We start from the raw sequence: 27,061 nt of genomic DNA, 5'->3' as shown, positions 1-27,061 counted from the left end.
TTACGTCACTTCCGTTTCTTCGCGGCCGCCATTTTGGCCAGGGCAGGATAGGTGTCGCTGCTGCTGCCGCCGCGCTGTATTGTCTGCAGGAGGAGGAAGTGCACCCGGCGGACTCTCAGCTGCAACACCGGCACCGGGAACTGACTCCACCCCTGTCTCTCACACACATACACGGGGCTCATGTTCAGGCGCATTGCCTGGCACCCCCGTATCCCCAGGTGCCATAGGCTGCCCCCCGCCTTGGGCTGACAAGGACCCCCCTCCCCGGCTCAGGTATGTCAGGGCTTGTAAAGACATAGCGGTTATGGGGGGATATATTGGGGTGCACCTTCACATGAAGTTGGGGTTCGCTAACTTGAGGCACAACTAAAACTCCCCTGACAGTGAATTATGGGATTTGTAGTTCAGGGATTGGAGGTGATTGGAGACATATGGGGGTTGGCAGAGTGAACAGATCATCTAGTGATCATAATAAAGTTACTGAGGCTGCGGGGGCCCGTGACAATTATTTGGGGGAAGATACGTGTCAGGGACACATTGCTTGGGTGACAGAAGTAATAGAGGGTGAGGATAGTGTGGGGTGCCACTGACTGTGTTGAGGTATCAGTGACTCTAGTGGGGTACAGATGAGGTGGGAGTGACTGTATTGGGGTACAGATGAGGTGTGAGTGACTAGTGGGGTACAGATGAGCTATGAGTGACTAGTGGGGTACAGATGAGGTGGGAGTGACTGTATTGGGGTACAGATGAGGTGGGAGTGACTAGTGGGGTACAGATGAGGTGGGAGTGACTGTATTGGGGTACAGATGAGGTGGGGGCCCATACCTGGCTATTGTATTGTGTACATGACACTGTGCCGGGGAAGTTGCAGCAGGGCACAGACTGGGGGTGTATAAGCATGATGGGGACGGTACAGTGAGTATTTGGCGTGCGGATAGTAATGAGAGGCTCAGTGGCATGTATAGGGGTACAGAGAGGGGTTCATTTTGTGTCCAGGGCAGATTTAATTGGGTGCAGCTGATGGGGGGAGCTGTCTGTATGAGGCAGTCTTGTTACCCCCATTCCTACTGCCTGGGGAGCCCTAATTATAACACACAGTGCGGGTGATTATCCTGTTGATTAGGGCCCCCCATTGCCGCTGCTCGGGAGTTCCAGTCAGGCCCTGACATGTAGTGACAGAGGGACTGTGAGTAGAGGGACTGTGAGTAGAGGGACTGTGAGTAGAGGGGTGCTGGAGGTGTAGGAGCCAATAGGAGGGGAGCGCTGAATGGCACAGACAAGGGGCTCCGGGTGTCTATGAGCAGCAGCGCAGGAGGGCATGGGGTTGGCGCTGCCATGTTACATAGTTAGGGCTCCAGCTCGCAGCCTGGGTTTGCGGTTCCGAAGCCGGCGGGCCGTAGCTCGGGCAAGCCAGTGGCATCAAAGCAAAGGGTTAATGTATGGGAGGGGGTGGGGATACGGCTGCCCCCACCCTCCCTTGTCTGGCTGCTGCTGCAAAAAGGCGCGATCCTGTAGGAGGTACCTTTAAACCAGCATGTTCCCCTCTCCCCAGGTACACATGGCTTGGCCGGCGGTAGGATCTAGCGGCAGGTGGGCTGCACCATCCCCAGGATGGGGGTCCGGCACAAAGGCGCTCGATCGGAGCTGCTGCTGCCGGTGTTTTCCTGCTGTGCACATGGTCTGCTGTCAGCCTGTCACAGTGACGGCCTCGCATTTGTCATACACTTTAGCGCTGTTTGTTTTCTCTGTTTGGCTGCGAGCAGTGGCACGGGGAGAAGGGAATAAAAAAAATAACAGGCAGTCTCCACCCAAGATGCACTGCAGCTGCAAAATGGCGCCTCACATTCCAGTAGGGGGCGCTTGCTGTGCGCCGGGTAAGGCTCTGGGGTGGGGGGATGGGGAGGCTGAAGCAGAACTGGGAGCTGCCGCACAGCGCCTCCTATAGGCTTGGGAATGGAATGTAGCTCGGCCCATGACAGCAGCACTGCTTGTGTACAGAGAGGCAGTGATTCACTCCCACATTCCCCAGGCCCCACTGCTGCTTCTGGGTGCAGCCTCTAACTTATCTCTTGTTTGTTTCTAGTCACTGCCCATCCATGGTGTAGAGCTTGGGTGCCCTGCTTGGGGCTGCTACAACTCCCATCATCTCCACTAAAGCCTTTCAGCTGGTGATAGTTCAGCAACATCCTGGAGACTATTCATTGGATATCTGGGCACAACACTGCCTTGTCTTTTCTTACTCATGACAATTTACTTTACTCCATAGTAAGCCACATACTTAGTTGGTGCATAAACTTTCCATCCTCTGGTGCCCATTAGGGTTCTGCATCTCGCATCCGATTTTGCCAGATTTTGTAGTGGCTCAGCAGCAACACTCACTATTGGCATTTTTTATGTTCAGATGTTTCCTCGTGCAGGTATAGCTCTCCCAAAATCAGCTGGCAGTTTGAAAGACAAGCCGAAGCTGGCATTATTGGGAGGGTAACATAAGAAAGACGGGCGATAGAATGTGTCAGGTCAGTAACTGCCACTATAGAGTGGAACAGTAGAATCAGGCAGGTACTGTAGTTTTAAACCAATACTATGTACTTACATTTCAATTATTTTCCCTTTGCAGGTGGATTAATTCATTGGCACTTACACTTTTTCCCTTGGATTCCTATCAGCAACACCTTGCACTGTGTGGGACGTACAGCAACAAACTGGCGCTCGGATCTTCATTTCAATTTTCCTTAACTTTATTTTGACATAAAAGGTTTGTTTCCATTTCTCCTTTTTAGCTCTAAGCTTAGGAACATAGCTGGACTGTGTTTTGGAATGACATGTTATAGGACCCTGGAGTGAAAAGCGTCTTTAGTAACGTAACAGTACAACTATACTTTATATAGTAGATGTCCACTGAAAAAAAAGGTTTATTGCCTAATAAAAGAAAATACAATTCTGAACATCTTCCCAATATCTATTCATTTCATATAATCATTATTTTCAATGTTATGTGTAAATGTAATTGCTGTTGAAAAGCAGTCTGTTTATCCGTTTCTGTTCTCTGGCTGTGCTCTGTCGATGCAGTAACTTCTACCCCAGTGCTTGTTGATCAACTGGCTTCTGCTACAGTGTTTCATGTGTCAGAACTAGTGGTGCAGAGAATGTAAGCAGCCCGTAGCGGCTTGTGATAAGTTATATTTACAAATAACCTTATAGAAATTGTTCAGTATAAAAATAAAAACTGGGTAAATAGGTGCAAAATAAAAAATGTTTCTAATATAGTTAGCCAAAAATGTAATATATAAAGGCTGGCGTGAACGGATGTCTAACATAATAGCCAGAACACTACTGCTTTTCAGCTCTCTTGGTTTCCACTGATTGGTTACCAGGCAGTAACCAATCAGTGGTTTGATGGGAGGCCACATGGGCCATAGCTTTTGAATCTGAGCTGAATGCTGATGATCAATTGCAAACTCACTAAACTGTTTTGTCCCATGTGGGCCCCTTTATAGTCACTGACTAACTCTGAGTTAGAGAGATGAAAAGCAGGAAATAGTGATCTATTTACTCGGTTTTTATTTTTACACTTAGTTGTCGTGTAAACACTAGTTTACTGAGGGGTGTCAAAATCTTGGACACCCCCTCGGGAAGTAAATATATAGGTTTTTATTCAAGGCCTGTTTATTTAGGAAAAACAGTATCACTTCCTGGAAAAGTCAGAGGGCCACACTAGCACTTACCTTTTCCCAGTGTCTGTAGTGCGGATTTCAACTGTTATATGCACAGTAGAGGTGCGTGTGCGCCTGCCCAAGCTGCAAATTGTTAATATCTGCGCACTGCTCTTAGTTTTTCCACTCCCCGGCTGGTACTGTCATTTTCCTAACAGGAGCACTGGCAAGGGAACTAACCTAATAATTCTATACACTGGGGATGTGTTTGATATCCCCAGTGAATATGGATTTCCTTGTCCTTTAAAACCAGTGACATTGTGTTATATAGTGAATAAAGTACCCCCTCTTGTAAAATATAAGGATATTATAAGTTACAGATGAGTTTCATAACCACATAAATATGGACCGTTTGTGTACACATCATCTTCTGCTTTAGTAGCACTAGACAAGCAAATATTTGTGTTGCGTCTGTACCCCTAAATATTTTGCTGTAGGCCATCACCACTGCGTTTTTTGTAGACTGAGGTCTTGGTGAGTGATGACATAAAGAGTGTGTATTGCAGAGGTTTATTTTGGCAAATTGAGGGACACATTGTTGGCTGTTTGGTTTAGGGCATGTACAGACTGGTGTCCTGTAGTCTGGTTAAGCTGTACAGCACTGAAACTGAATTGTCTTAATTCTTCTTACAGTTCATTATGTATTTACTAATCAACCCCCTGTTCCTCAACCCTATATCTTATTTTTTTGACTGCAACCTAAGCACTAATTCTGCAAGTAATATACTGATTTCTAACGGGCTGGTTCCAGCAGCAATATGAAAAGCAGTAATGACACACAGCAAATTTGGGTTGCCTGCAGTCAGAAAATTAGTTATCTTGAGGAATCTGCAAACTATTCATATCTAGAAAAAAAACTATAAGGAAAAAGTCTATTTGTACAGTTTGGGTGCACGGTTCTTTTTAGTGGCTGTTTTAGTAAACTTGCAATTAGTTTTAATTGTTTTATTAACACTGGTATTACTGGACCTGTGTTGGCTTAATAATGATGTGTGTGTATATATATATATATATATATATATATATATATATATATATATATATATATATATATATATATATATATATATATATATATATATATATATATATATATATACATATATATACACATACATACATATATATACACATACATACATATATATACACATACATACATATATATACACATACATACATATATATACACATACATACATATATATACACATACATATATATACATATATATATATATATATATACACATACATATATATACACACCCCTTCCCACCCCTAATTTTCATATGCAAATTAGATTAGGATTCTGTTCGGTATCGGCCGAATCTTTCGCAAAGGATTTGGGGGTTCAGCCTAATCCAAAATAGTGGATTTGGTGCATCCTTAATATTAATATATAAAATATATATATATATATGTATGTATGTGTGTGTGTATATATATATATATATATATATATATATATATATATATAGTGCAGCAGATAGGGGCGCACACCTTAAGCCAATGTTTATAACCTGGGTGCTAGTCCAAATAGAAATATAAAAGACAGCAACAAATAGCAGCACTCCAAGGAATTTTATAGCCAGACGAGATTGGTCAAAGCAAGCAGGTTTATTATTCCAACGTTTCAGTTCCTCATGGAACTTTCATCCCTGATGAAAGTTCCATGAGGAACTGAAACGTTGGAATAATAAACCTGCTTGCTTTGACCAATCTCGTCTGGCTATAAAATTCCTTGGAGTGCTGCTATTTGTTGCTGTCTTTTATATATATATATATATATATATATACATGTATGTTTGTGTGTGATCAGAAAGGGGTTGACACAACATAAAAGGCGCAACTTTAAAGGCGCAACTACAAGAGAATGACCTAGCAGCATAAACCTGACCCTTTTTACCAGAATATTATCTGAACCAAAGCCTAAATCATCCTTGCGTACGTTGGATCCATAGCCCATGCAGAACACATGCTTATGGCCTTGTAATTATGTCTCATAGTGAATAGGAGTTTAGCTGAGACTATAATGCTTATGAGGGGATTGGATAAAAAGGACATTAACACTGTAACAAGAAGCTAATTTTTAAGAACATCATGGTACTGTTATGGTATGGGATCTGTTATCTGGAATTACAGAAAGGTAATAATCCAACTTTTTAAAAACAAATTCCTTTTCTCTATAATAATAAAACAGTAGCTTGTACTTGATCCCAAATAAGATATACTTAAACCTTATTGAAAGTAGAACCTGCCTATTGGGTTTATTTCATGTTTACATTAAGAAGACTTAAGTTATGAAGATCCAAATTACGTAAAGGTTATATCCCATAGACTGTATTATATCAAAATAATCCAAACTCTTAAAAATGATTTCCTTTTCCTCTGTAGTAATAGAACAGTAGCGATGCACTGAATCCACTATTTTGGATTCGGCTGAACCACCCGAATCCTTTGCTTAAGATTCGGCGGAATACCGAACTGAATCCGCATCCTAATTTGCATATGCAAATTTGGGGTTGGAAGGGGAAAACTATTTTTACTTGTCTTATGACAAAAAGTCATGTGATTTCCCTCCTAAATGCTAAATCGGATTAGGTTTGGCCAAATCCTGCTGAAAAAGGCGGAATCCTTGATTCGGTGCATCCCTATAAACCAGTACCTTGTACTTGATCCCAACTAAGATATAATTAATCCTTATCGGAGGCAAACCCAGCCTATTGGGTTTGTTTAATGTTTACATGATTTTCTAGTAGACTTAAGGTATAAAGATCCAAATTACAGAAAGATCCATTATCCAAAAAATCCCAGGTCCCAAGCATTCTGAATAACAGGTCCCATACCTGTATTTATCTTCATCTTAACGGTGAAACACATGCCTTTAATTCTCTTTAGAGAGTCACATGACACTATCGATGAATATGCCTTTGCGTAGACTGTAACCTGTTGGGATTTTTAGTTTCATTGCTTTGTTGTAGTGCAAGTTTCTTCACGTTTCTATGTGATTCTTTCTTCTTCTTTTTTTTTAATAAGCTTTTTTGGTGTGAGATTGTGCCACCTGCCATTATACATTTGCTTTTTAAGACATTTGGCTTCTTCCCCAAGTGCAGGAAGTTTGGTGACCTTGTTGCTTTGGGCAAGTGCCTTTTCTTTCCATTAGCCTTAGAAATTCTTCAGTGTTCCAGATGTGCTCTTGCCACATTATTTTGTATCTGCTTTCTGTTACTTGTGAAAGATGTGGTGGAATAAACATCAAAAACGTCTTCTCTCTGCCTTCGAACCACATAATCACATCCTACAAGTCCCATATAATTGTACAGGTCAAAAAAAAAGGTAACGGATTTGAACGTTTACTCTGTAACCTGTACGGGTGAGTTATCGTGTGACACTACAGGGAATAAAGCAGGATTTTCATTTGGTAAAATAAAGTTGCAGAGAAGATAGTGAGATATAAGCACCAAGAATGTGGTTAAAAGCAGACAAATTCTTTTCTAATTAAGACCCTTGGGCAAACCGCTTTACTGGGAAGCCCCTTTCCTTCCCATTGTGGTTAGGGGGAGCTGTGTAGATCAGGGTTAAGTAGATTTTTAGATTAATAACACCTTTTTATTAACCTGTTCCTGATGTCTAAGAAGGCCCAAGCAGGCTTTACAAGGTAAATAAAGAGATGCTTTTTGTTTTTTTCAATGATAAATTCCTGCCTTTTTTTGGTGTACTTTGATGAAATAGTATACCGTACCGAGTTTCTCATATGGAGAGCGTTTATTTGCTTTTCAGCAAGTAGAGTTATGATCTGGGTGGAAAATATCACTTTATAATACACAAAAACCATGAATATTTTGTAAATTATATCCTATTATATCCTTATAAAAGGTGACTAGTAGGGATGCACCGAATCCAGGATTCGGTTCGGTATTCGGCCAGGATTCGGCCTTTTTCAGCAGGATTCGGATTCGGCCGAATCCTTCTACCCGGCCGAACCGAATCCGAATCCTAATTTGCATATGCAAATTAGGAGCGGGGAGGGAAATTGCGTGACTTTTTGTCAGAGAACAAGGAAGTAAAAAATGTTTTCCCCTTCCCGCCCCTAATTTGAATATGCAAATTAGGGTTCGGATTCGGTTCGGTATTCGGCCGAATCTTTCACGAAGGATTCGGGGGTTCGGCCGAATCCAAAAAAGTGGATTCGGTGCATCCCTAGTGACTAGTGATGTCATCAGTTATAAACTGAGTAGTGATGTCATTTCTGTCACATGACTCACTAAAACTTGTGTATTATAATAAATAAAGTACCCCTTGTTGGAAAATATGAGGATATTAGAAGTTACCTCTGACTTCCATGACCTGTATAAAAACACTCTGCCTTCAGCCTCGTACTTTTATGTCAAGTCAGGTGGATTTTATTGTCATTTCAGCCATATACAGTAAATAAAGTACATAGTAGAAACGAAATGACGTTCCTCCAGAACCCCCTGGTGCTATACATATATATATATGGTCATGGAACTCCTCGCTGACTTATAATATCCTTATATTTTACAAGAGGGTTACTTTATTCACTATATAATGCACAAAAACCAAGAATATCTTGTAAATGATATCCTTATAAATGGTGACTAGTAACATCATCAGTTATAAACAGTAAGTAGTGATGTCATTTTTGTCACATGACTCACTAAAATGTGTGTATTATAATAAAGTAGCCATTGTTGGAAAATATGAGGATATTAGAAGTAACCTCGGAGTTCCATGATCTGTATAAAAGCACTCGGCTATGGCCTCGTACTTTTATACGGTCATGGAACTCCTCGGTGACTTATAATATCCTTATATTTTACAAGAGGGGGTACTTTATTCACTATATAGTCACACAGGTGTTTCCCTTGGGCAGCTTTAAAGGGGTAGTTCACCTTTAAATTATTTCTTGGTATGATATAGATAGACAGTGATATTCTGAATTTCTTGGTTGTTTTGTGGTTCTTGAATTCCACTGTGTAATTTCAGCAGCTATCTGGTTGCCAGGGTCCAATATACCCTAGCAACAGTAGAGGGCCTGAATAGAAAGATTAGTAACTTGCAAAGCAATTCTCTTTGAAATGACGCAACGCTTATTTTTCCCCGCACTCTGCAAGATATCTGTGTCTAGTTCTTCCCTGAACTGTAAGCAAGTGGCATGCAGTTCTGTCACATGACTGGCAGTTGCAGTGAAACTAGGAAGGATGCAGTTTCACTGTTGCTGAAATCCGACAGTCGCAGTAACCTTGCACTGGCAGATAGGAATGAGGCCTCGGCTGCAGAGATGCAAGAGATTTACGTGTTACTGTGGGACCCTCCACTTTTACGTTATTCTGCTGTAATCGATACTAAGTTAAAGCATGTGCACAGGCAGGCATAAACATTTCCACAAATTAAACTCTGTTCTCCATAAAAGAAACAATTCTGTTAGAAGTTGCTACAAAGACGAGTGTGTGTAGCTATTTCACTTGGTCTGTTTCTCCCAAATTATATTTGTTACATTTAATGTGTAGAAGGAAGGTTCTGATACATGCAGTAACATTTTATTAAACGTTGCAACTGCATTGCTAATTTAGCTTTAATTGTTTTTAGAAATATGATTACTTCTGCTTAAAAGCAGCTTTTTGCAGTTGTCTTTTTGTAAAAGCTAGTTGTGTTTATAGGCTGCGTTTGTATCTGTTGGCAGACATTTATGTGGCATCATAATACAATAAGCCCAGTAAGTGCGGCTGGGATGGACTGTATATGGACAGCTTATATGAACATTTGTTTGTTTCGTATACATGTATGGGACCTGTTATCCAGAATACTCGTAACCTTGGCTTTTCTGGATAACAGATCTTTCCATAATTTGAATCTTCATACCTAAATTCTACTAGAAAATCTTGTAAACATTAAATAAACCCAATAGGTTGGTTTGGCTTCCAATAAGGATTAATTATATCTTACTTGGGGTCAATTACAAGCTACTGTTTTATTATTACAACATTATTAAAATCATTTTTAATAATGTGGAAAAAAATGGAGTCTATTGGAGACGAGCATCCCGTAATTTGGAGCATTCTGGATAACAGGTTTCTGGATAACGGATCCTGTACCTGACCTCCTAAAGAGTTTTTGAAAGCCTATTTGATACCAATTTTCATGCCTTGTGCCCTGTCCCCCTAGCCCCATATGACAACGATTATCAAGATTAAAGGGATATCATCATGGGAAAACGTGTTTTTTTCAAAATGCATCAGTTAATAGTGCTGCTCCAGCAGAATTCTGCACTGAAATCCAACCCTCAAAAGAGCAAATAGATTTTTTTTATATTCAATTCTGACATGGGGCTAGACATATTGTGAGTTTCCCAGCTGCCCCGTTCATGTGACTTGTGCCTACACTTTAGGATGAAACCACTTTCTGGCAGGCTGTTATTTCTCCTACTAAATGTAACTGAATCAGTCTCAGTGGAACTTGGCTTTTACTATTGAGTGCTGTTCTTAGATCTACCAGGCAGCTGTTATCTTTTGTTAGGGAGCTGCTATCTGGTTACCCTCCCATTGTTCTGTTGTTAAGCTGCTGGGGTAGGGGTTGATATAACTCCAACTTGCAGTAAAGAATGACTGAAGTTTATCAGAGCACAAGTCAAATGACTGGGAGCAGCTGGAAAACTGACAGTATGTCTAGCCCCATGTCAGACTTTAAAATTAAATATAAAAAAATCTGTTTTCAGAATTCTGCTGGAGTAGCACTATTAACTGATGTGTTTTGAAAAAAAAAACATGTTTTCCCATGACAGTATCCCTTTAAAGGGGTTGTTCACCTTCTAACACCTAGTTGTTTAAAGATAGTTCACCAGAAATAAAGACTTTTCCAATTACTTTCTATTATCTATGTGTGACAGTTTTTCTAATATTGAAGTGTAAAGTTGAATTTTTCACCTTCAAAAGCAGCTCTGGAAGGTGGGTCGCCGACCCCAGTAAACTTTTCTAAATTGATACAATTAGTTTGATACGTTTCTTATCTTTGTTCCTGATGAGCAGAATCTCTGGGTTTCCTTAAAGGCAGCTGTTAGAATTGATACAATAGTTGCTGATACTCCAGAGATGCTGCTGAGAAATGGATCAACTCAATGTTGCAAAATTGTCTGCGCCTGAATCACTGAACTGTCAGACTCAAACAATAAGTTTTAAACTTAGATTTTGAAAGAACAGTAAGAAATAAAAAAACGTAAAGTAATTCAAAAAAATTTCTGGCGAGAAATCTGAAAACAACTGAATTGAAAAAAGTGTTTGGAAGGTGAACAACCCATTTAAATCCATAGCAACTGTAGAAAATTCAGAATATTGACATTTTAGAAGACGGCTGTTTTCTAGTGACCTCAATGCAGTCCTTTCCTGGTCATATCTAAGCTTTTCTTTTCAAGCACAAGTAGAAGGAAACCCACTAATAGTCATACTCAGGCCAGGCACTGTTAAATAGTTGTGGGTTTCAGTTCTGTGCTGCTGCAGTATGGGAAGCTGTGCCAGCCCGTTAGAGAAGAGACTTGAGTTGTGCAGGGTTGGTGCAAAGGGAGTGTTCACTGATGCAGTTGGTTTGTTTAGTAGCTTTGTCCTTGTTGCCGGTGTGTGGGCAACTTCTTGGCTCCTTGTGTGTCCTTTGCTTAAAGGGATACTGTCATGAGAAAAAAAATTTTTTTTAAAAATGAATCAGTTAATAGTGCTGCTCCAGCAGAATTCTGCGTTGAAATCCATTTCTCAAAAGAGCAAACAGTTTTTTTTATATTCAATTTTGAAATCTGACATGGGGCTAGACATTTTGTCAATTTCCCAGCTGCCCCAAGTCATGTGACTTGTGCTTGCACTTTAGGAGAGAAATGCTTTCTGGCAGGCTGCTGTTTTTCCTTCTCAATGTAACTGAATGTGTCTCAGTGGGACATGGGTTTTTACTATTGAGTGTTGTTCTTAGATCTATCTACCAGGCAGCTGTTATCTTGTGTTAGGGAGCTGCTATCTAGTTACCTTCCCATTGTTCTTTTGTTTGGCTGCTGGGGGGGGGTGATATCACTCCAACTTGCAGTACAGCAGCAAAGAGTGATTGAAGTTTATCAGAGCACAAGTCACATGACTTGTGCAGCTGGGAAATTGACAGTATGTCTAGCCCCATGTCAGATTTCAAAATTGAATATAAAAAAATCTGTTTGCTCTTTTGAGAAATGGGTTTCAGTGCAGAATTCTGCTGGAGCAGCACTATTAACTGATTCATTTTGAAAAAAAATTTTTTCCCCTTGACAGTATCCCTTTAATTGTTGAATGAGTGATTTTTCTTTTTTCTACTCTTTCTTCCAGTGTCTAAACCTAGGGCCTAACACTCAGATTACAACAAAGAGAATGGGTGCAGACCGGCCGTAGGACCGCATCAACTAGCCGATGTGGTCCTTTATCGCAGGAAAAATCAAACCTGCCGATTTTTGGCCCAATATCGATCAGGGAGACCCCACATGGTCAGATAAGCGGCAGATTTGGTTTAAAGCACCGATATCTTCGGCTTAAAACTGCCTCTGTATGGCCACCTTCAGGTTTTTAGTATGTTATAGAATGGGCATTATTAATTTTTTATAGTTTATGAATTATTTGCCTTCTTCTTCTGACTCTATCTAGCTTTTAAAAAGGGGACACTGACCCCCTGTAAAAACAAATCCTCTCTAAAAATAACATTTATTGTTATTAGGAATGCACCGAATCCAGGATTTGGTTGGGGAACCGAATCCTAATTTGCATATGCAAATTAAGGGCGAGAGGGACATTGTGACTTGTATTACAAAACAAGGAAGTAAAAAATGTTTTTCCCTTCACATACCTAATTTGCATATGCAAATTCGGATTCGGTTCGGTATTCGGCCGAATCTTTCATGAAGGATTCGGGGGGTTCGGCCGAATCCAAAATAGTGGATTCGGTGCATCCATAATTGTTATTGCTACTTTTTATTATTCATTTTTCTGTTCCGACCCTCCCCATTAATATTCCATATTCTCATTCAAATCAATGCAGGGTTGTTAGGGAATTTTGGACCCTAGCGACCCGATTGCTGACACTGCAAACTGGAGAGCTGCTGAATAAAAAGCAAAATAACTCAAAAACCACAAATAATAAAAAATGAAAAAGCTATCTTATCCTTCTATTTCTTGTATAATTGTGTGTGCAATGGAACCAGTGACATTAGCCTGAAATAAATTCAATCGCTGTCGTTTAGAGCTAGTGCACAGCTTGTCCCTTTAGTTAAATAAAAATGAATTCTGTTACCCACTTAACTTGCGCTCCCTTTTTGGTTTTCCCAGGGAGGTATTTTGCAACTTAACAAAAACTTAAAGTAAAAGGAAAGTCACAAACACCGGTGGCAAAAGTTAGGTACCCCCCATGATTGTATTCTCTTGTCAGTGCTGTCCAACTGGCCTTCCTTGTGTTCCCTGTGTGTGCCATACTCTGCCTTCCCAATGCTCCCTGTGTGTGCTATACTCTGCCTGCCCTATGCTCCCTGTGTGTGCCATACTCTGTCTGCCCTATGCTGACTGTGTGTGCTTTACTCTGCCTGCCCTATGCTCCCTGTGTGTGCCATACTCTGTCTGCCCTATGCTCCCTGTGTGTGCGCCATACTCTGCCTTCCATACTCAACATGTGTGCCATACTCTGCCTGCCCTTTGCTTCGTATGTGCCATACTCTGCCTGCCCTATGCTCCCTGTCCTGAATATATCTAAAGGTGTCTGAAAACAAAGCCTATAAATCAGGCAGATATATATATCTGCTAGGTAAGACAATCCCGTCAGACGAGAACTTTAGTAGCCAGATCCTAACAGACCTACATAGGCCTTCATTATGACTGTGAATTCTAGATCCTGTTTTGAGCTCTATGGGAGATTTGTTCTACCCCAGATAGTTTATTGATACAGGCACCCAATGATTGTACAGTATTTGAGCCAGTGCCATACACGTATATTGTCATCAGATATCATTTTTCATACTATGTGTGTTAAGCAAACAATCTTAATGCACAGAATTGCGCAGTACAGCTGTGAAAATGTCATATCCCTTCATTTCTGGTCTTTGAGGTCATTCTATTGCATCATTCTGACATCTCACTGAAACAATAGAAGGGGCAGAAATGATGAATAAGACTCTGTGGTCCTTGCACTTTCTATTAGGGGGTCCATCATTCCAAACAGATCATTTGAATTATTTTTATATAAGTGCATGTTCTGTTTATTTGTTCAGCCATGCGGCTTGTCCTGTGTGTGGCATGCTTCCTTTAGATAAGTATAATTCTGTATTTTGTTTGTCTCGTGGCTTTCAGTCTGGTGGATGATATTGATAACTGATATTGACAAGAGTGGCCTCCTAATTATCCTTATCAGTATTACACTCTTGGTTGCTGCTGATTAGTTGCTGAGCCATGTCCTAGATATGCTTTTGGAACCTAGAGCATGGTTGTACAGTTCAGCAGATTAAGTTATTCATATATCCTGTAGTTTTTGGGGTTTTTTTGCATATGTTGTAAAACGATATCATTTTTATTTTTAATTTTTTTTATTTTCCAGGTAGAAATTATGTTCCAGCTTCCCGTTAATAACCTTGGCAGTTTAAGAAAGGCCAGGAAGACTGTAAAGAAGATATTGGGGGACATTGGTTTGGAATACTGCAAAGATCATGTAGATGTAAGTTTGACTTTTGGATTCTTATGCATTTGCCGAGAGGGGGTTCATTCCGTTTTCCTGCCCTTGGGCCTTTGCTGTCTCCCTTCCCAATGCAACTCAGGCCTATCTGAAAGTGCAAGGAGCTGCGTGTGGATGGCTGTGAGTTAGTCCTTTATTCACCCAAAGATTATGTATTTGGAATTGGATGACTTTGGTGGTCTGCAGGCGATTTCCATCATTTAAGTTATGCCTCTCTCATTCCATATGTGAACTGATTTGCAATCATTGACATAACTCAGTAGTAATCAAAGTGGGCAGATTTACACATCAGGTTTCCATCCTCAAAAACCATCAACTCTCTTGCTTTTAATGGCTACACTACTTTTGCTTTGCTACTATTGGGTACAAAAAAAAAATAGTGGGGAACTAAATGCTTAAAGGAGAAGTAATCCCTATCATCTAAAAAAATTTTTAGGTTGACGGCCCCTTTCATTTTTTTATCTTTTTTTTTTTCATGCTTATGAGAAGCTTGACCTCCCTGTATCTTTGAAGCGGTCATGAGAGTGCTAAATACCTGAGCATGTGTGGACTTGGGGGTTTTCTGGAAAACTGATCTTTCTGTAATTTGGATCTTCCCACCTGAAGTCTACTAGAAAATCATGTAAACATTAAATAAACCCAATAGGCTGGTTTTGCTTCCAATAAGGATTAATTATATCTTAGTTGGGGTCGAGTACAAGCTACTGTTTTATTATTACAGACAAAAAGGAAATGATTTTTAAAAATGTGGATATAGTCTTTAGGAGACAGCCTTTCTGCAATGCAGAGCTTTCTGGATAACGGGTTTCCTGATGACTGATCCCATTTCTATATCTGGAAGGAGTTTGCATGTTTTCCCTGTGACTTTGTTGGGTTTTCTCCCACAATCCAAAATATTGGCTGTATTACAGATATGGGGTCTGTTATCTGGAAACCTGCAAATTACAGGAAGGCCATCTCCTATGCACTCCGTTATAATCAAATAATAAATAATCATTTCCTTTTTCTCTGAAATAAAACAGTACTTGATCCCAACTAAGATATAATTAATCCTTATTGGAGGCAAAGCCAGCCTTTTTCTTTTAGTAGTCTTAAGGTATGGAGATCCAACTTACAGAAAGATCCATTATCAGGCAGGGATAACCGGTCCTATTCCTGTACAGCCAAGTTCTCTTAACCTAAGGTGTTATACTGACGGGCGGTTGATTTATTCCCCCCCCCACCCACCTAGTCCAAACTGGAAAACCATCAGCATCACCTTCCCTGTTGTCTTCCCACTTGTAAAAAAATGAATCCAAGTATTTGTATGGGCCACTTGTATACATTGATGAATATATAAGCCGCTTATGATGTCATGCACACCCATGGGCTGAGCATTAAAGGGCAACTATTAGGAACTTTTTTGCAGGAAAATGCACCCCATCTGGAGTTACTCCACCAAGACCAGAAAGTGAGCTCCTGGTGTAGCAATTGTGGTGGGGCACACCTACGTGTATAATGAATAATTAATGCCTGGCTCTCATTATCCACATGCATATAATGTAGGCCCTCAATCCCAATAGCTGTCTATTCCATGACCCAGCTAAACAAATTGATTTATCACTCCCATCTTTTTGCAGGGCAGATCCAATTAAAAGTTTCATACTCAAACTCACACATTTTAGAAAGGCTGCACATTTCTTTAATGCAGCAATATTCAGCTTGCTGCTTTCCTGCGGATGATAAACTCAAGAGTTCTGAGTATCCCAGCAACAACCAATGGATTTTATGGTGCTGTGCTAGGGGATGGCTAGTGAGGCTGCATACCAGGCATCTGCATATGTACTGGTGCAACACTAAGCATAAAATCAATATTCTCAACAACATCAGAAGAGCGTGAGTGTTCTGCTGTACAGTGCTGCGTACATATGTAGCATCTATATGCAAGAGTATATTTCTTTGTGTACATGGCACAGAACTATTGATAAATCAACGCTCTACAGGGTTCACCATTTTCCTGTAGAATTGAGGCAGTGCACAGGAATACCTAAGCTGCCCTAGTTTTATGGTCTCTCTCTCTGTACAGGCTATGAGCAAACTTAGGGGACTGTTCCTGCTGAATTATGCTTAGTACAGGGGAATACCTATGCTGCCATAGTTTTATGGGATCTCTCTGTACAGACTATGAGAAAACTTAGGGACTGTTCCTGCTGAATTGTGCTTAGTACAGGGGAATACCTATGCTGTCATAGTTTTATGGGATCTCTCTGCACAGACTATGAACAAACTTAGGGACTGTTCCTGCTGAATTGTGCTTAGTACAGGGGAATACCTATGCTGCCATAATTTTACGGTATCTCTGTACAGGCTATGAGCCAACTTAGGTTGCTGTTCCTGCTGAATTGTGCTCCATCTAGGAAGTTGATATGGTTTTATGGTTTCTCTGCAGGCTAAAGAAAATCCAAGGAAGTTGTGCCTGCTAGTTCATTGTTTGCCCCTGTATGGCTGACCACAGGCCCAGTTATGTCAGATCACATCCCTGGGCTCCTAGCCTACACTCTTTTCTGGCTGCTTATTAGTAGTATACACCATAGGAGTGTAAAGATAAGAAAGGCTTGGTAATTGTATACTTTTGAGAGAATAATGATCACAGATCATTACAGGGACCTTATTCCAGTTAGTGGTACTGCAGCAAGTTAATAGCAACAGAGTATTAGAAGCTGAAATTGCAAAAAAATCAAAATTGTACTCAACAGCATCTGGAGACATTGGCTATTTTGAAATTCCCAGGCCTTGAACTCGCAACCAAAACTTTGTCGGCCAACGAGAGATGAACCCTATCTATAAAGGAACTCTGTTTGCAGACCTCTTCTTCTGCCTCCTTCTCCTTTCCCCTTTCTCATTAATCAGACTGAACTTTTGCACAATTATTTTTATTTTCTCCATTTTTTTTTTTTCTTCAATATATTACGGTAATCTAAGCTCTCCAGCTTCTTTAACATCAATGTGGGTAATAGGGGAACTCAGCTTTTTGGCTGTACATTGGTTTCATGGTGGAATGGCCCATTCCATGTCACCCACCCACCAGGCTGAGAAACATGTGCAATCACTACATGTCACATTGCAGGCTTTGATATTTAGGGTCCGGCAGTGCATTTTAGTTTCTTCTGCTATAATAATCATTGTACATGTTTTCAGCCTTAAACTATGGAACTGTACACACACAGGCAACAGCTAGGGGAGGTTGCGGTATATGAAGATTTTTTCCACTGTTGCCCATGCTCTGTGTTTGATCCTGAATAAACCTGGAAATTCCTTTCTTAAATTGTAGTTAAACTTGGAGCTTGTGAGAACTCTCTATTTCGTAAGGCAGAAGGTTGAAAAAATATTCAGCTACATAGAAGTGATGGAGAAAGAGACAATTTTAATAAACCTTTTTCTATATTGTGTAAATTCATATAGGGCTTGTTCACTTTAACTGTATGTTTTCTGACTGTTCAATAAAAGGCATTTGAGTATATTGTTTTTTTTTACATGAGCTTTTTCTTTTGTTTAGGAGTTCAAACAATTTGAACCAAATGACTTCTATGTGAAGAACACCTCATGGGATGATGTGGGACTGTGGGATCCTTCACTCACTAAAAATCAGGTTCGTGCTGTACTCAGTTAGACACAAATTATTTTGCATCTATACCTGAAAGCATTGTCTATAATAGTTTTGAAAAGGTAGACATGTACTTAAATTACATTTAAATGTAATAGTTGTAAGTACATTGCTATCTTTACAGAACATGAAGTCGCAGAAAAAAACATGCTTATGCAGTAATTGATGGCAACTTTCAGTGTGGTCACAGAGAAATGAATAGAAAGGATGTAGCGGGGAGAACCCCTGCACATTTATTCAGTCACTTGCTTCATACAAGGGGTATGCCCCCGAAAAGTTACATCAAGTGACTGAATAAACGCGCAGGGTTTCTCCCCGCTACATCGGCTTTTGTGTTTGTCATCCTTTTTATTTATGCACACTGGGAGAGGTGCCGACCCCTCCAACCAAACACAGGCCATTCGCTCATTGGAGTGGATTGGGCAAAGAGAATAACTTGAACGTCAAAGAGAAATAACCAGTCTAGAATTTTAGCATCTGATTAGCTTTAATTTTCCATGGAAACTGGACATGCTCAAAATACCCTTGGTTGCCATATGCCTTAAAGCTAGCCATACACCTTGAGATCCACTGACAAATGAGCAGATCTTTGCCCAGTTAGGGTACCTACATATGTAGCCAAATCAAGCTGATCTGATCACTGAGTCATACTGTGGACTTACAGAGACCCATCCACATTGATCGCTGTATATCGATCAGTTAGGCTTTCGGAAAACACCTGTACATGGGCAAATAAGCTGCTGACTTGGCCTGGGAGGGGCCAAGTCAGTGGCTTATACCATGCCAAGCTTAAGATGGGTACATTTATAGATGAAGCAAAAACTGTCCAGTTAAATCTGCCCAAATAAATGTTAATTATAAAGTGGCAGTTAATAAGTGACATTTATTTACATCTTTTACTGGGTACATCATACCTTGTTGTTTTTCCTCTGTTTTTAGGATTACCGTACGAAGCAGTTCTGCTGCAGCCAATGTCCATTCTCTTCAAAGTTCTTCTCTGCCTACAAAAGTCACTTTCGAAATGTTCACAATGAAGACTTTGAAAACCGAATCCTTTTGAACTGTCCCTACTGTACTTACAACGGTGACCGAAAGACCTTGGAAATGCACATCAAAGTATTTCATGCTCCAAATGCACCTACGTCGAATCCAAGCCTTGGTGCTTTCAAAGATAAAAGCAAGTTTGAGAGCCTTAAACCCAAACCAACTGACAGTGTAGAGCAAGCTGTTTATTATTGTAAGAAGTGCACTTACAGAGATCCTCTTTATGAGGTAGTTAGAAAGCACATATACAGGGAACATTTTCAACATGTTGCAGCACCTTACGTGGCAAAGACAGGTGAGAAGTCGCTAAATGGAGCAGTGCCCTTGGGGTCAAGTCAACGAGATGATGTGAGCATTCATTGCAAACGTTGTCTCTTTATGCCGAAGAGCTATGAAGCATTGGTGCAACATGTAATTGAAGACCATGAACGCGTAGGTTACCAGGTGACTGCCATGATTGGGCACACAAATGTGGTAGTCCCTAGATCTAAGCCATTGATGCTTATAGCTCCAAAACCACAAGATAAAAAAACAATGGGCATTCCTCAGAGAATGGGTCCAATGTCCCCTGGAAACATCCGAACCCTTCCTTCCCAACAAATGGTGAATCGGCTATCAATACCAAAGCCTTCAATGAATTCTAACATGATGTCCAATGTTCATCTACAGCAAAATAGCTATGGAGTTAAAAATTTGCCACCTGGTTACACTGTTGGGCAGTCAATGCGCTTAGGTATAAGTGGAAACTCACCAGTCTCTCTTCAGCAGCAGTCTTCCTCTATGAAACAATTGCTTCCCGGAGGAAATGGAAGATCGTATACCCTTAGTTCTGATCAAAGATCACAGGCCCCATTAAGGTACTCCCTTCCATCTGGAAATTCAGGTCTCTCACCGGGCCAAATGAAGCCTGCATCAATAACTCCAGCTCATGCAGCATCGCGAGCGCTAGCTCAAGCCAGTTCAAAGCCAGCCACATCGGCGGCCGCTGCTGCTGCAGCTGCTGCTGCAAATTCCAACTCTTCCACACAGAAGTGGAAAATCTGTACAATCTGCAACGAGTTATTCCCTGAAAATGTGTACAGTGTACATTTTGAAAAAGAGCACAAGGCAGAAAAGGTGCCTGCCGTTGCCAACTACATTATGAAAATCCACAATTTCACTAGCAAATGTCTATACTGTAACCGTTACTTGCCCACGGATACTCTGCTCAATCACATGCTCATCCATGGCCTCTCATGTCCCTACTGTCGTTCTACCTTTAATGACGTGGAAAAAATGGCTGCTCACATGAGAATGGTTCACGCTAATGAAGAAATGGCGCCCAAAACAGATTCCACTCTGACCTTTGATTTGACTTTACAACAAGGCAGCCATACTAATATACATTTACTTGTAACCACTTACAACCTTAGGGATGCTCCGGCAGAGTCTGTAGCATATCACGCGCAGAATCCAAATGTGTCTTCTGTTCCTCAAAAGACTACACCAAAAACAGTTGAGAAACAGCCCGAGCAGCCAGCACCCATCAAAAATACTCCACAGACTGCTGTTCCCTACAAAAAAGATGTAGGAAAGACCCTTTGCCCTCTTTGCTTTTCTATCTTGAAAGGTCCCATATCGGATGCACTTGCACACCATTTGAGAGAGAGGCATCAAGTCATTCAGACAGTTCACCCTGTTGAGAAGAAGTTAACCTATAAATGCATTCACTGTCTTGGTGTTTACACCAGTAATATGACTGCCTCAACCATTACGTTGCACCTTGTGCATTGCCGAGGTGTAGGGAAGACACAGAATGGCCAAGACAAATCTGGTCCTCCACCAAAAATTAATCCAGGTCCTATACTCACAATGAAACGTGCCAATGATTATGTGGAGATGGCTCTTGCAAAGAGGAGGAGAATGGACGATGATCCAGATGCACCTGTTATTTTAGATGACAAACCTGAAGAACCAGTGGTCTTGGCATTGGATCCAAAGGGACATGAAGACGACTCGTATGAAGCACGAAAAGCATTCCTTACAAAATATTTCAGCAAGAGTCCATACCCCAGCCGGCGAGAGATAGAAAAGCTAGCAGCCAGCTTATGGTTATGGAAGAACGACATTGCTTCCCATTTCAGCAACAAAAGGAAAAAATGTGTTAGAGACTGTGAAAGATACAAAGTCAGTGTCTTACTTGGATTTAACATGAATGAGCTCAATAAAGTAAAACACGATATGGCGTTTGGCGCTGAATGGATGTTCAAGAATATAGATGACACACAAGCCAATGCTAGTAAAACCGTAGACAAGAAAAAATTAAACGAATCCAGTTCATCTGATAGCTTCAACAATGAAGATGACTCCAATGAAAGCAGCGGTGAGCCAACCCCAGAAAAAAACGTGCCCACAAAACCTCTGTTAGACAACCAAGAGTCAAGCATTTCAATGTCCCCTCTAGAAGTAGTAGAAAAGACTGAGTTAAAGGACGAGGATGTAAAGGTTAAAGACAACGACGTGTCTGAAACACCAAAAGAGATCATTTTAGACAACTCAGATAGTGAAGGTGATCGAGAGCAGCCTTCCACATGGAAGGACGAGGCCTCGCAACCTGCTAGTGATACTGGCTCTCAGCAGGGATCCGATGTAGAAGACACTACTCCAGAGACAAAGCCAGACATTTGGGTTAATGATTCCAACCACAGTGAAGATGATGCTGCAAGTGCAACAGACCCCTCCAACAATGACGCTCCCGTTGTGGAAATCAAACAGGAGAAGTCAAAATGGAAAACTAACTCTTTTGAAAAAGTTGAGGAGTTTTGGTCCAAAGACAAGCCTACGTCATATCCAAATTCAACCGCAAATGACGAAAGCTTCCTGAACCAGCCAATGGAATGGCCAAATAGCACAAATAACAGTGAAGACGGGGAACAGTTTGATATGACTGTTACAGACACAATGCGCAGCACTCTACCAGGTGTAGGACTCAGTAGTCAAGAAGTATAAGTGAACTTTTTAGGCACCACTGCTGTGTATACCCCTCCCCAGTAACTGTTTAAATATGTTTTCATTACCAGGCGGCTATGCCTAACTTTTGAACTCTTACAGCCTATATGTGGTAGGCCTCCTCTGCAGTGGGAATCACCACTGGTATTCCACAATTTCTTTGCAGACAGCTATTTGTTAACCTTGCTTGTAATCCCCGCTGTGTTGGGCACATCAAACCATGAAACTAAAGGAAGAAGAAACTTTTGACGACAATAGAACGCACTCTGGAGATCTTGAATTGCGTTTCTCTTTCATGTCCTGTTCCAATGTATGTCCATGTAACCGCCGGCAAAGTGTTGCGTAGCGATATTTTGCCAGTCCTTCATTGAGCAAAACTTATATAAAAACATCCTTCTACTCCCCCACAATAGACTTTAGCGTAAGATGCAGTCTGCCCGCTCGATGTGTATAGCAGATTCCGGGAATACGTGGATGTTTTCCCTCGTATTCATTCTGAATAGCTAAAATGTATATTTGTACAGTCTTTTAGACCTATTCAAAGTGAGGCTTATGACATTGTTATTGTGTATCCGATTATAGAATTTTTTTTTTAAGTGACGGCCTGCTGTGTAATAAACTCTGTACTTAGTTTACCTAGCAAGGGGCTTGAAACTGCTATAGTAAAAGCTTAGAAAAAATAAATAAAAAAAAGTACATTTTGACAAAGTTCGTTTTTTGCATATAACGTACACCCTGGCAAGGAACTGTGTCCAGTCATACAAATTACCGGACTGTTGTACTAAATACTTTGAACATCCTCGATATCGAGACGAGGCGGCAAACCGTTGTTTCGATATGGCTGAAATCTTTCAAGCTATTTAAGTTAAATGCAAGAAGCAAGTTTGCAGCTCTTCATATTTTTGACACCTTTTAAGACTGTATAGTATGTATTGTGTTTCAGAGTAACCTACAGAACACAATGCCGTATTTTGGATATTTAGTTTTCTTAGTTAACGCCCACATAGTGTTGATCATTTTACACCATCTAATATTCGACACACGGTTGTTAGTAGTAATACGTGATCTTTATTTTCCCTTTGTATTCATTTAAGCATCTAAATAAAATGCTGTATTGTGCTCAATGTACATATTTATTGCTTTATTCACAGGAGCCGCTGTGCTTTGTAGAGTAAGAACTCTTTCGAAGGACAATGTGAGTTCATGTTCAAAGGTCCAGGCTGAATAAAAGTTGTTTAAAGTGTATACATTTCAATAGAAGAGTTATTAGAACTTAAAGGGGAACTGGCAGTGGTATAAACACCTGTCTAAACTGTAGTGGCTGTTTCCAAATTTTGCAGATTGGGTTATTAACATTGTTCCTCAAGCAAACAATTCTACTGCAGGCATATGGAGAACTGTCAGGAGAAAGACCACATTAACAGGCCAATGCAGCACTTGTGCAGTCAAATTGTTTAAGTTGCCCAATAGATAGAAGGCAATTCTGCCCATCCAATTGGATCGGCTAGGTTTGGTCAACCATTCACTAAAAAAAGTTGCCAGATGAGCAGATCTTCACAGTATCGGCCTATAGTTCTTGGCTACAAAAAGTGTTGAGGAACTTCCATTAATTGGGCAGTTTAAAAACATTTTAGAATGGCGATTCAGCCCATGCAATTGGATCAGCTAAGTTTGATGAGCAGATCGTCACATCATCAGCCTGTTTTTCCCAGCCACACACAGAGGAACTTCTAAAATTTTGCAAGAAACCAATATTCTAAAATATTTGAAAATATCCGACTGCTACAGTAGTTTATATAATATAATTGAATTATACCTCTCAAACGCCTAAAAACCACCAAGCATATTCGATATTCAACCTCCATGCTCTATGCACAGGTTTCCTTGAGAAAGCCGTGACCATCTGCAATTGTTTGCCCCTGAGGAATAGATTCTGTTTTAATCTCCTATGAGCCTTAAAGGGTTTGTTCACCTTCCAACACTTTTTTTCAGTTCAGTTGGTTTCAAATAGTTCATCAGAAATAAAGACTTTTTCCAACTACTTTCTATGTGTGACCGTTTTTCTAATATTTAAGTGTAAAGTGTCATTTTTCACCTTCTAAAGCAGCTCTGGAAGGGGGGGTCACCGACCCAATACACTGTTCTAAATTGATATATTTAGTTGACGCATTTCTTATCTTTGTCCCTGCTGAGCAGAATCCCTAAGACAGGAACCTTAAACTTAGATTTTGGGGAAAATGGTAGAAATGAAAAGTAAATGGAAAAAAAGTCTTTATTTCTGGTGAACAATCTGAAAAAAAATTAGAACTGAAGCTTAAAGGGGAAGGAAACCTCCTCGGCGCTAACCCCCCACCCCCCCCTCCCGTGTATTGCTCCCCCTCCCTCCTCCCCCCTGGCCTACCCCTTCCGCTGGGCAAATGCCCCTAACTTGTTACTTACCCTTCTGCGCAGGTCCAGTCCAGGGAGTTCACAGGCGACATCTTCTTCCACGCGATCTTCTTCCTCCTTTGACCGGCGTTTTGGCACATGCGCAGTAGGAGCATTTCGCCGGTACGGATCTACTGCGCATGCGCCAAAAGTCACGCGCATGCGCAGTAGATCGTACCGGCGAGACGATCCTATTGCGCATGCGCCGGTCAAAGCAGGAAGAAGATCGCGTGGAAGAAGATGTCGCCTGTGAACTCCCTGGACTGGACCTGCTCAGAAGGGTAAGTAACAAGTTATGGGCATTTGCCCAGCGGGAGGGGTAGGCCAGGAGGGAGGGGGGGCAATACACGGGAGGGGGGAGGGGGGTTAGCGCCGACGAGGTTTCCTTCCCCTTTAACTAAAGAAGCTAGAAATGTTGTACATGATGTTTTGTGCTTCTGTACCAGCCGAAGGCAACCACAGCCCTTTAGCAGTAAAGATCTGTGTCTCCAAAGATGCCCCAGTAGATTCACTGCACATGCTCTGTGCTGCTGTCACTTACTGAGCTTAGGGAGCCACTCACAATATACAGTACACATAGAATAGAAATCTCACAATATAAGGCTGATTAGTAATTAATACAGATAATTACTACATGGCAGCACAGAAACCAGTGCAATTAGCATCAGAATTTAATAATCAGCAAACCTGTAGTATCAGCTTATATTACAGGGGAAGCTCATTTTCTGCTGGATAATTAGTGACGAGCCCTAAGTTTAGCTTCTCAACAGCCAATCAGAGCCCACTTAGCATGTGAGTGTCACAGACACTTTCCAACATGGTGACCCCCTGTGACAAGTTTGAAGTCCTGGATCATTGCTGCTATTGACAAGCTGAAACTTTAGCCTCGTGCAATAAGTTCACTAAATAAAGTATGGCATTTTTAGCCATATTCATTTTTTGGGTTTAGTTCTCCTTTAAAGGCGTCCTACATTTAAAGATACTCTTACGCAGCATTTCAATTGTTACTGTTTTTATTTATGCAATTCCACTTTCCATAAATGTTTTTGTTGTGGTGGAGGCTTTTAAGTCCCACTGTGCACAGTAAATATGTTGGTTAGGATACAGTGTTTTAATTTATGTTTGATACGAAGTGGCCCAAAGTGTGATTTATGGCTTTAAACACTTCTGTTGGATTATAATGGAAGGAATGTGTCCATTGGATGACATTTGCTGCCTGTTTGACCTAATATCTATCACGCTGGCCTCTGTAGGCATTGGTTTTTTGGGGGGATTTTTTCTGGATAGCCGGTGCCATACCTGTACTTGGCACTTTTTATACCTAAATGTCTGTGTTTTTTGACTTAGAAGCTTGTAGGTGTTGACGACCGTGATGCTATATATTAAGTTGCTATCAAAACACGATAGGGAGCAATAAACACCTATTGAGTATGTGGCCAGAGCTTGATATTGTATCAAGCACAGTACAAAGCAGTGTAATGGAGGAGCACTTACTCTTTCACCTTGTTCCACAGAGCAGTCGAGGGAGGAGAAAGTCGTGTAATCAGATCATAGGATAATAAACACCTTTCTGTGTTATCTTGGCAAAAGGCAGCAATTAGGGAAAGTGTGGGACTCGTCATACTCTCTCTCTTTGAGAAATAAAGAGAAAATGATAATTAGCAATTAGAGTGAAGCATTTTTTTTTTTAAATTAAAATAAATCAAGCCTGGGATTAAACATTCGTATATGTGAAAGGCGGCCGTAAACTGCCACATGAGTGATGGCCTGAATTGGCCACCCATGTGCAAGGCCAAATAAGGCTAATAATCAGATTATATATTGGGGCCTACAGAGAGGCTTGTCAGATGAGGATCACATCAGTGTTCTAGTCCCAAGTCCAATGGGAATTTCAAATATGCCGAATTGATCTAGTCGATTTCCAGACAGGTATTTGAGGGTGGCCCCATATGTTTAATAAACTGCCAAGCTGGTCTAGTGGAACCCAGTTGGCAATTTTATCAGCCCACCTTTATACTCTTAATCCACTCCTTGTGGCACCTGGCTCAAACCAATAAAACAACCAGATGGTGCAATAGCTGGCAAATTAGGCCAGGACGAACATTTTGGACAGTTTGAACGATTACGACCATGCTGACTGACTGTCAATCTGTATGTGTCACTGTTTAGACTGGTGATCCTGGTGGGTCATAGATTATCATTCCCAATGGGGAAAATTTGGTCCCCTGATTGAGCAATTGTTATCTCAAATATGTGTTGAATAAAAGTGCTCTTTAGTCTATAATTGGGTGGATTTGCGATGTGTGTATGGATTGTATGGGATCCGTTACCTGGAAACCTGTTACCCAAAGGGAAAACATTTTTTACTCCCTTGTTTTGTGGCAAAAAGTCACGCAATTTCCCTCCCCGCCCCTAATTTGCATATACAAATTCAGATTCCGTTCAGCCGGGCAGAAGGATTCGGCCTAATCCTGCTGAAAAAGGTCGAATCCCGAAACTAATCCTGGATTCGG

General features: G+C 40.9%; 1 protein-coding gene across 2 annotated transcripts; it reads left to right on the top strand.

Moving 5' to 3' along the window:
• adnp.L (activity-dependent neuroprotector homeobox L homeolog) lies at positions 1-23,245 on the top strand. 2 transcript variants are annotated; one of them, XM_018234929.2, is made up of 5 exons: positions 1-273; positions 2,618-2,755; positions 14,312-14,428; positions 17,982-18,074; positions 19,029-23,245. In XM_018234929.2, exons 3-5 carry the CDS (start codon positions 14,321-14,323, stop codon positions 22,119-22,121), a joined length of 3,294 nt encoding a protein of 1,097 aa, XP_018090418.1. In that variant the 5' UTR covers positions 1-273; positions 2,618-2,755; positions 14,312-14,320; the 3' UTR covers positions 22,122-23,245. The 2 variants fall into 2 exon arrangements, with proteins under 2 accessions (XP_018090418.1, XP_041432998.1); XM_041577064.1 differs by lacking the exon at positions 1-273 and adding an exon at positions 1,257-1,552.
• Positions 23,246-27,061: the final 3,816 nt, after the last annotated feature.

The sequence above is a fragment of the Xenopus laevis genome, chromosome 9_10L, assembly GCF_017654675.1.
Source record: "Xenopus laevis strain J_2021 chromosome 9_10L, Xenopus_laevis_v10.1, whole genome shotgun sequence".
NCBI classification, from domain to species: domain Eukaryota; kingdom Metazoa; phylum Chordata; class Amphibia; order Anura; family Pipidae; genus Xenopus; species Xenopus laevis.
This window is presented reverse-complemented; position numbering and strand designations above follow the sequence as displayed.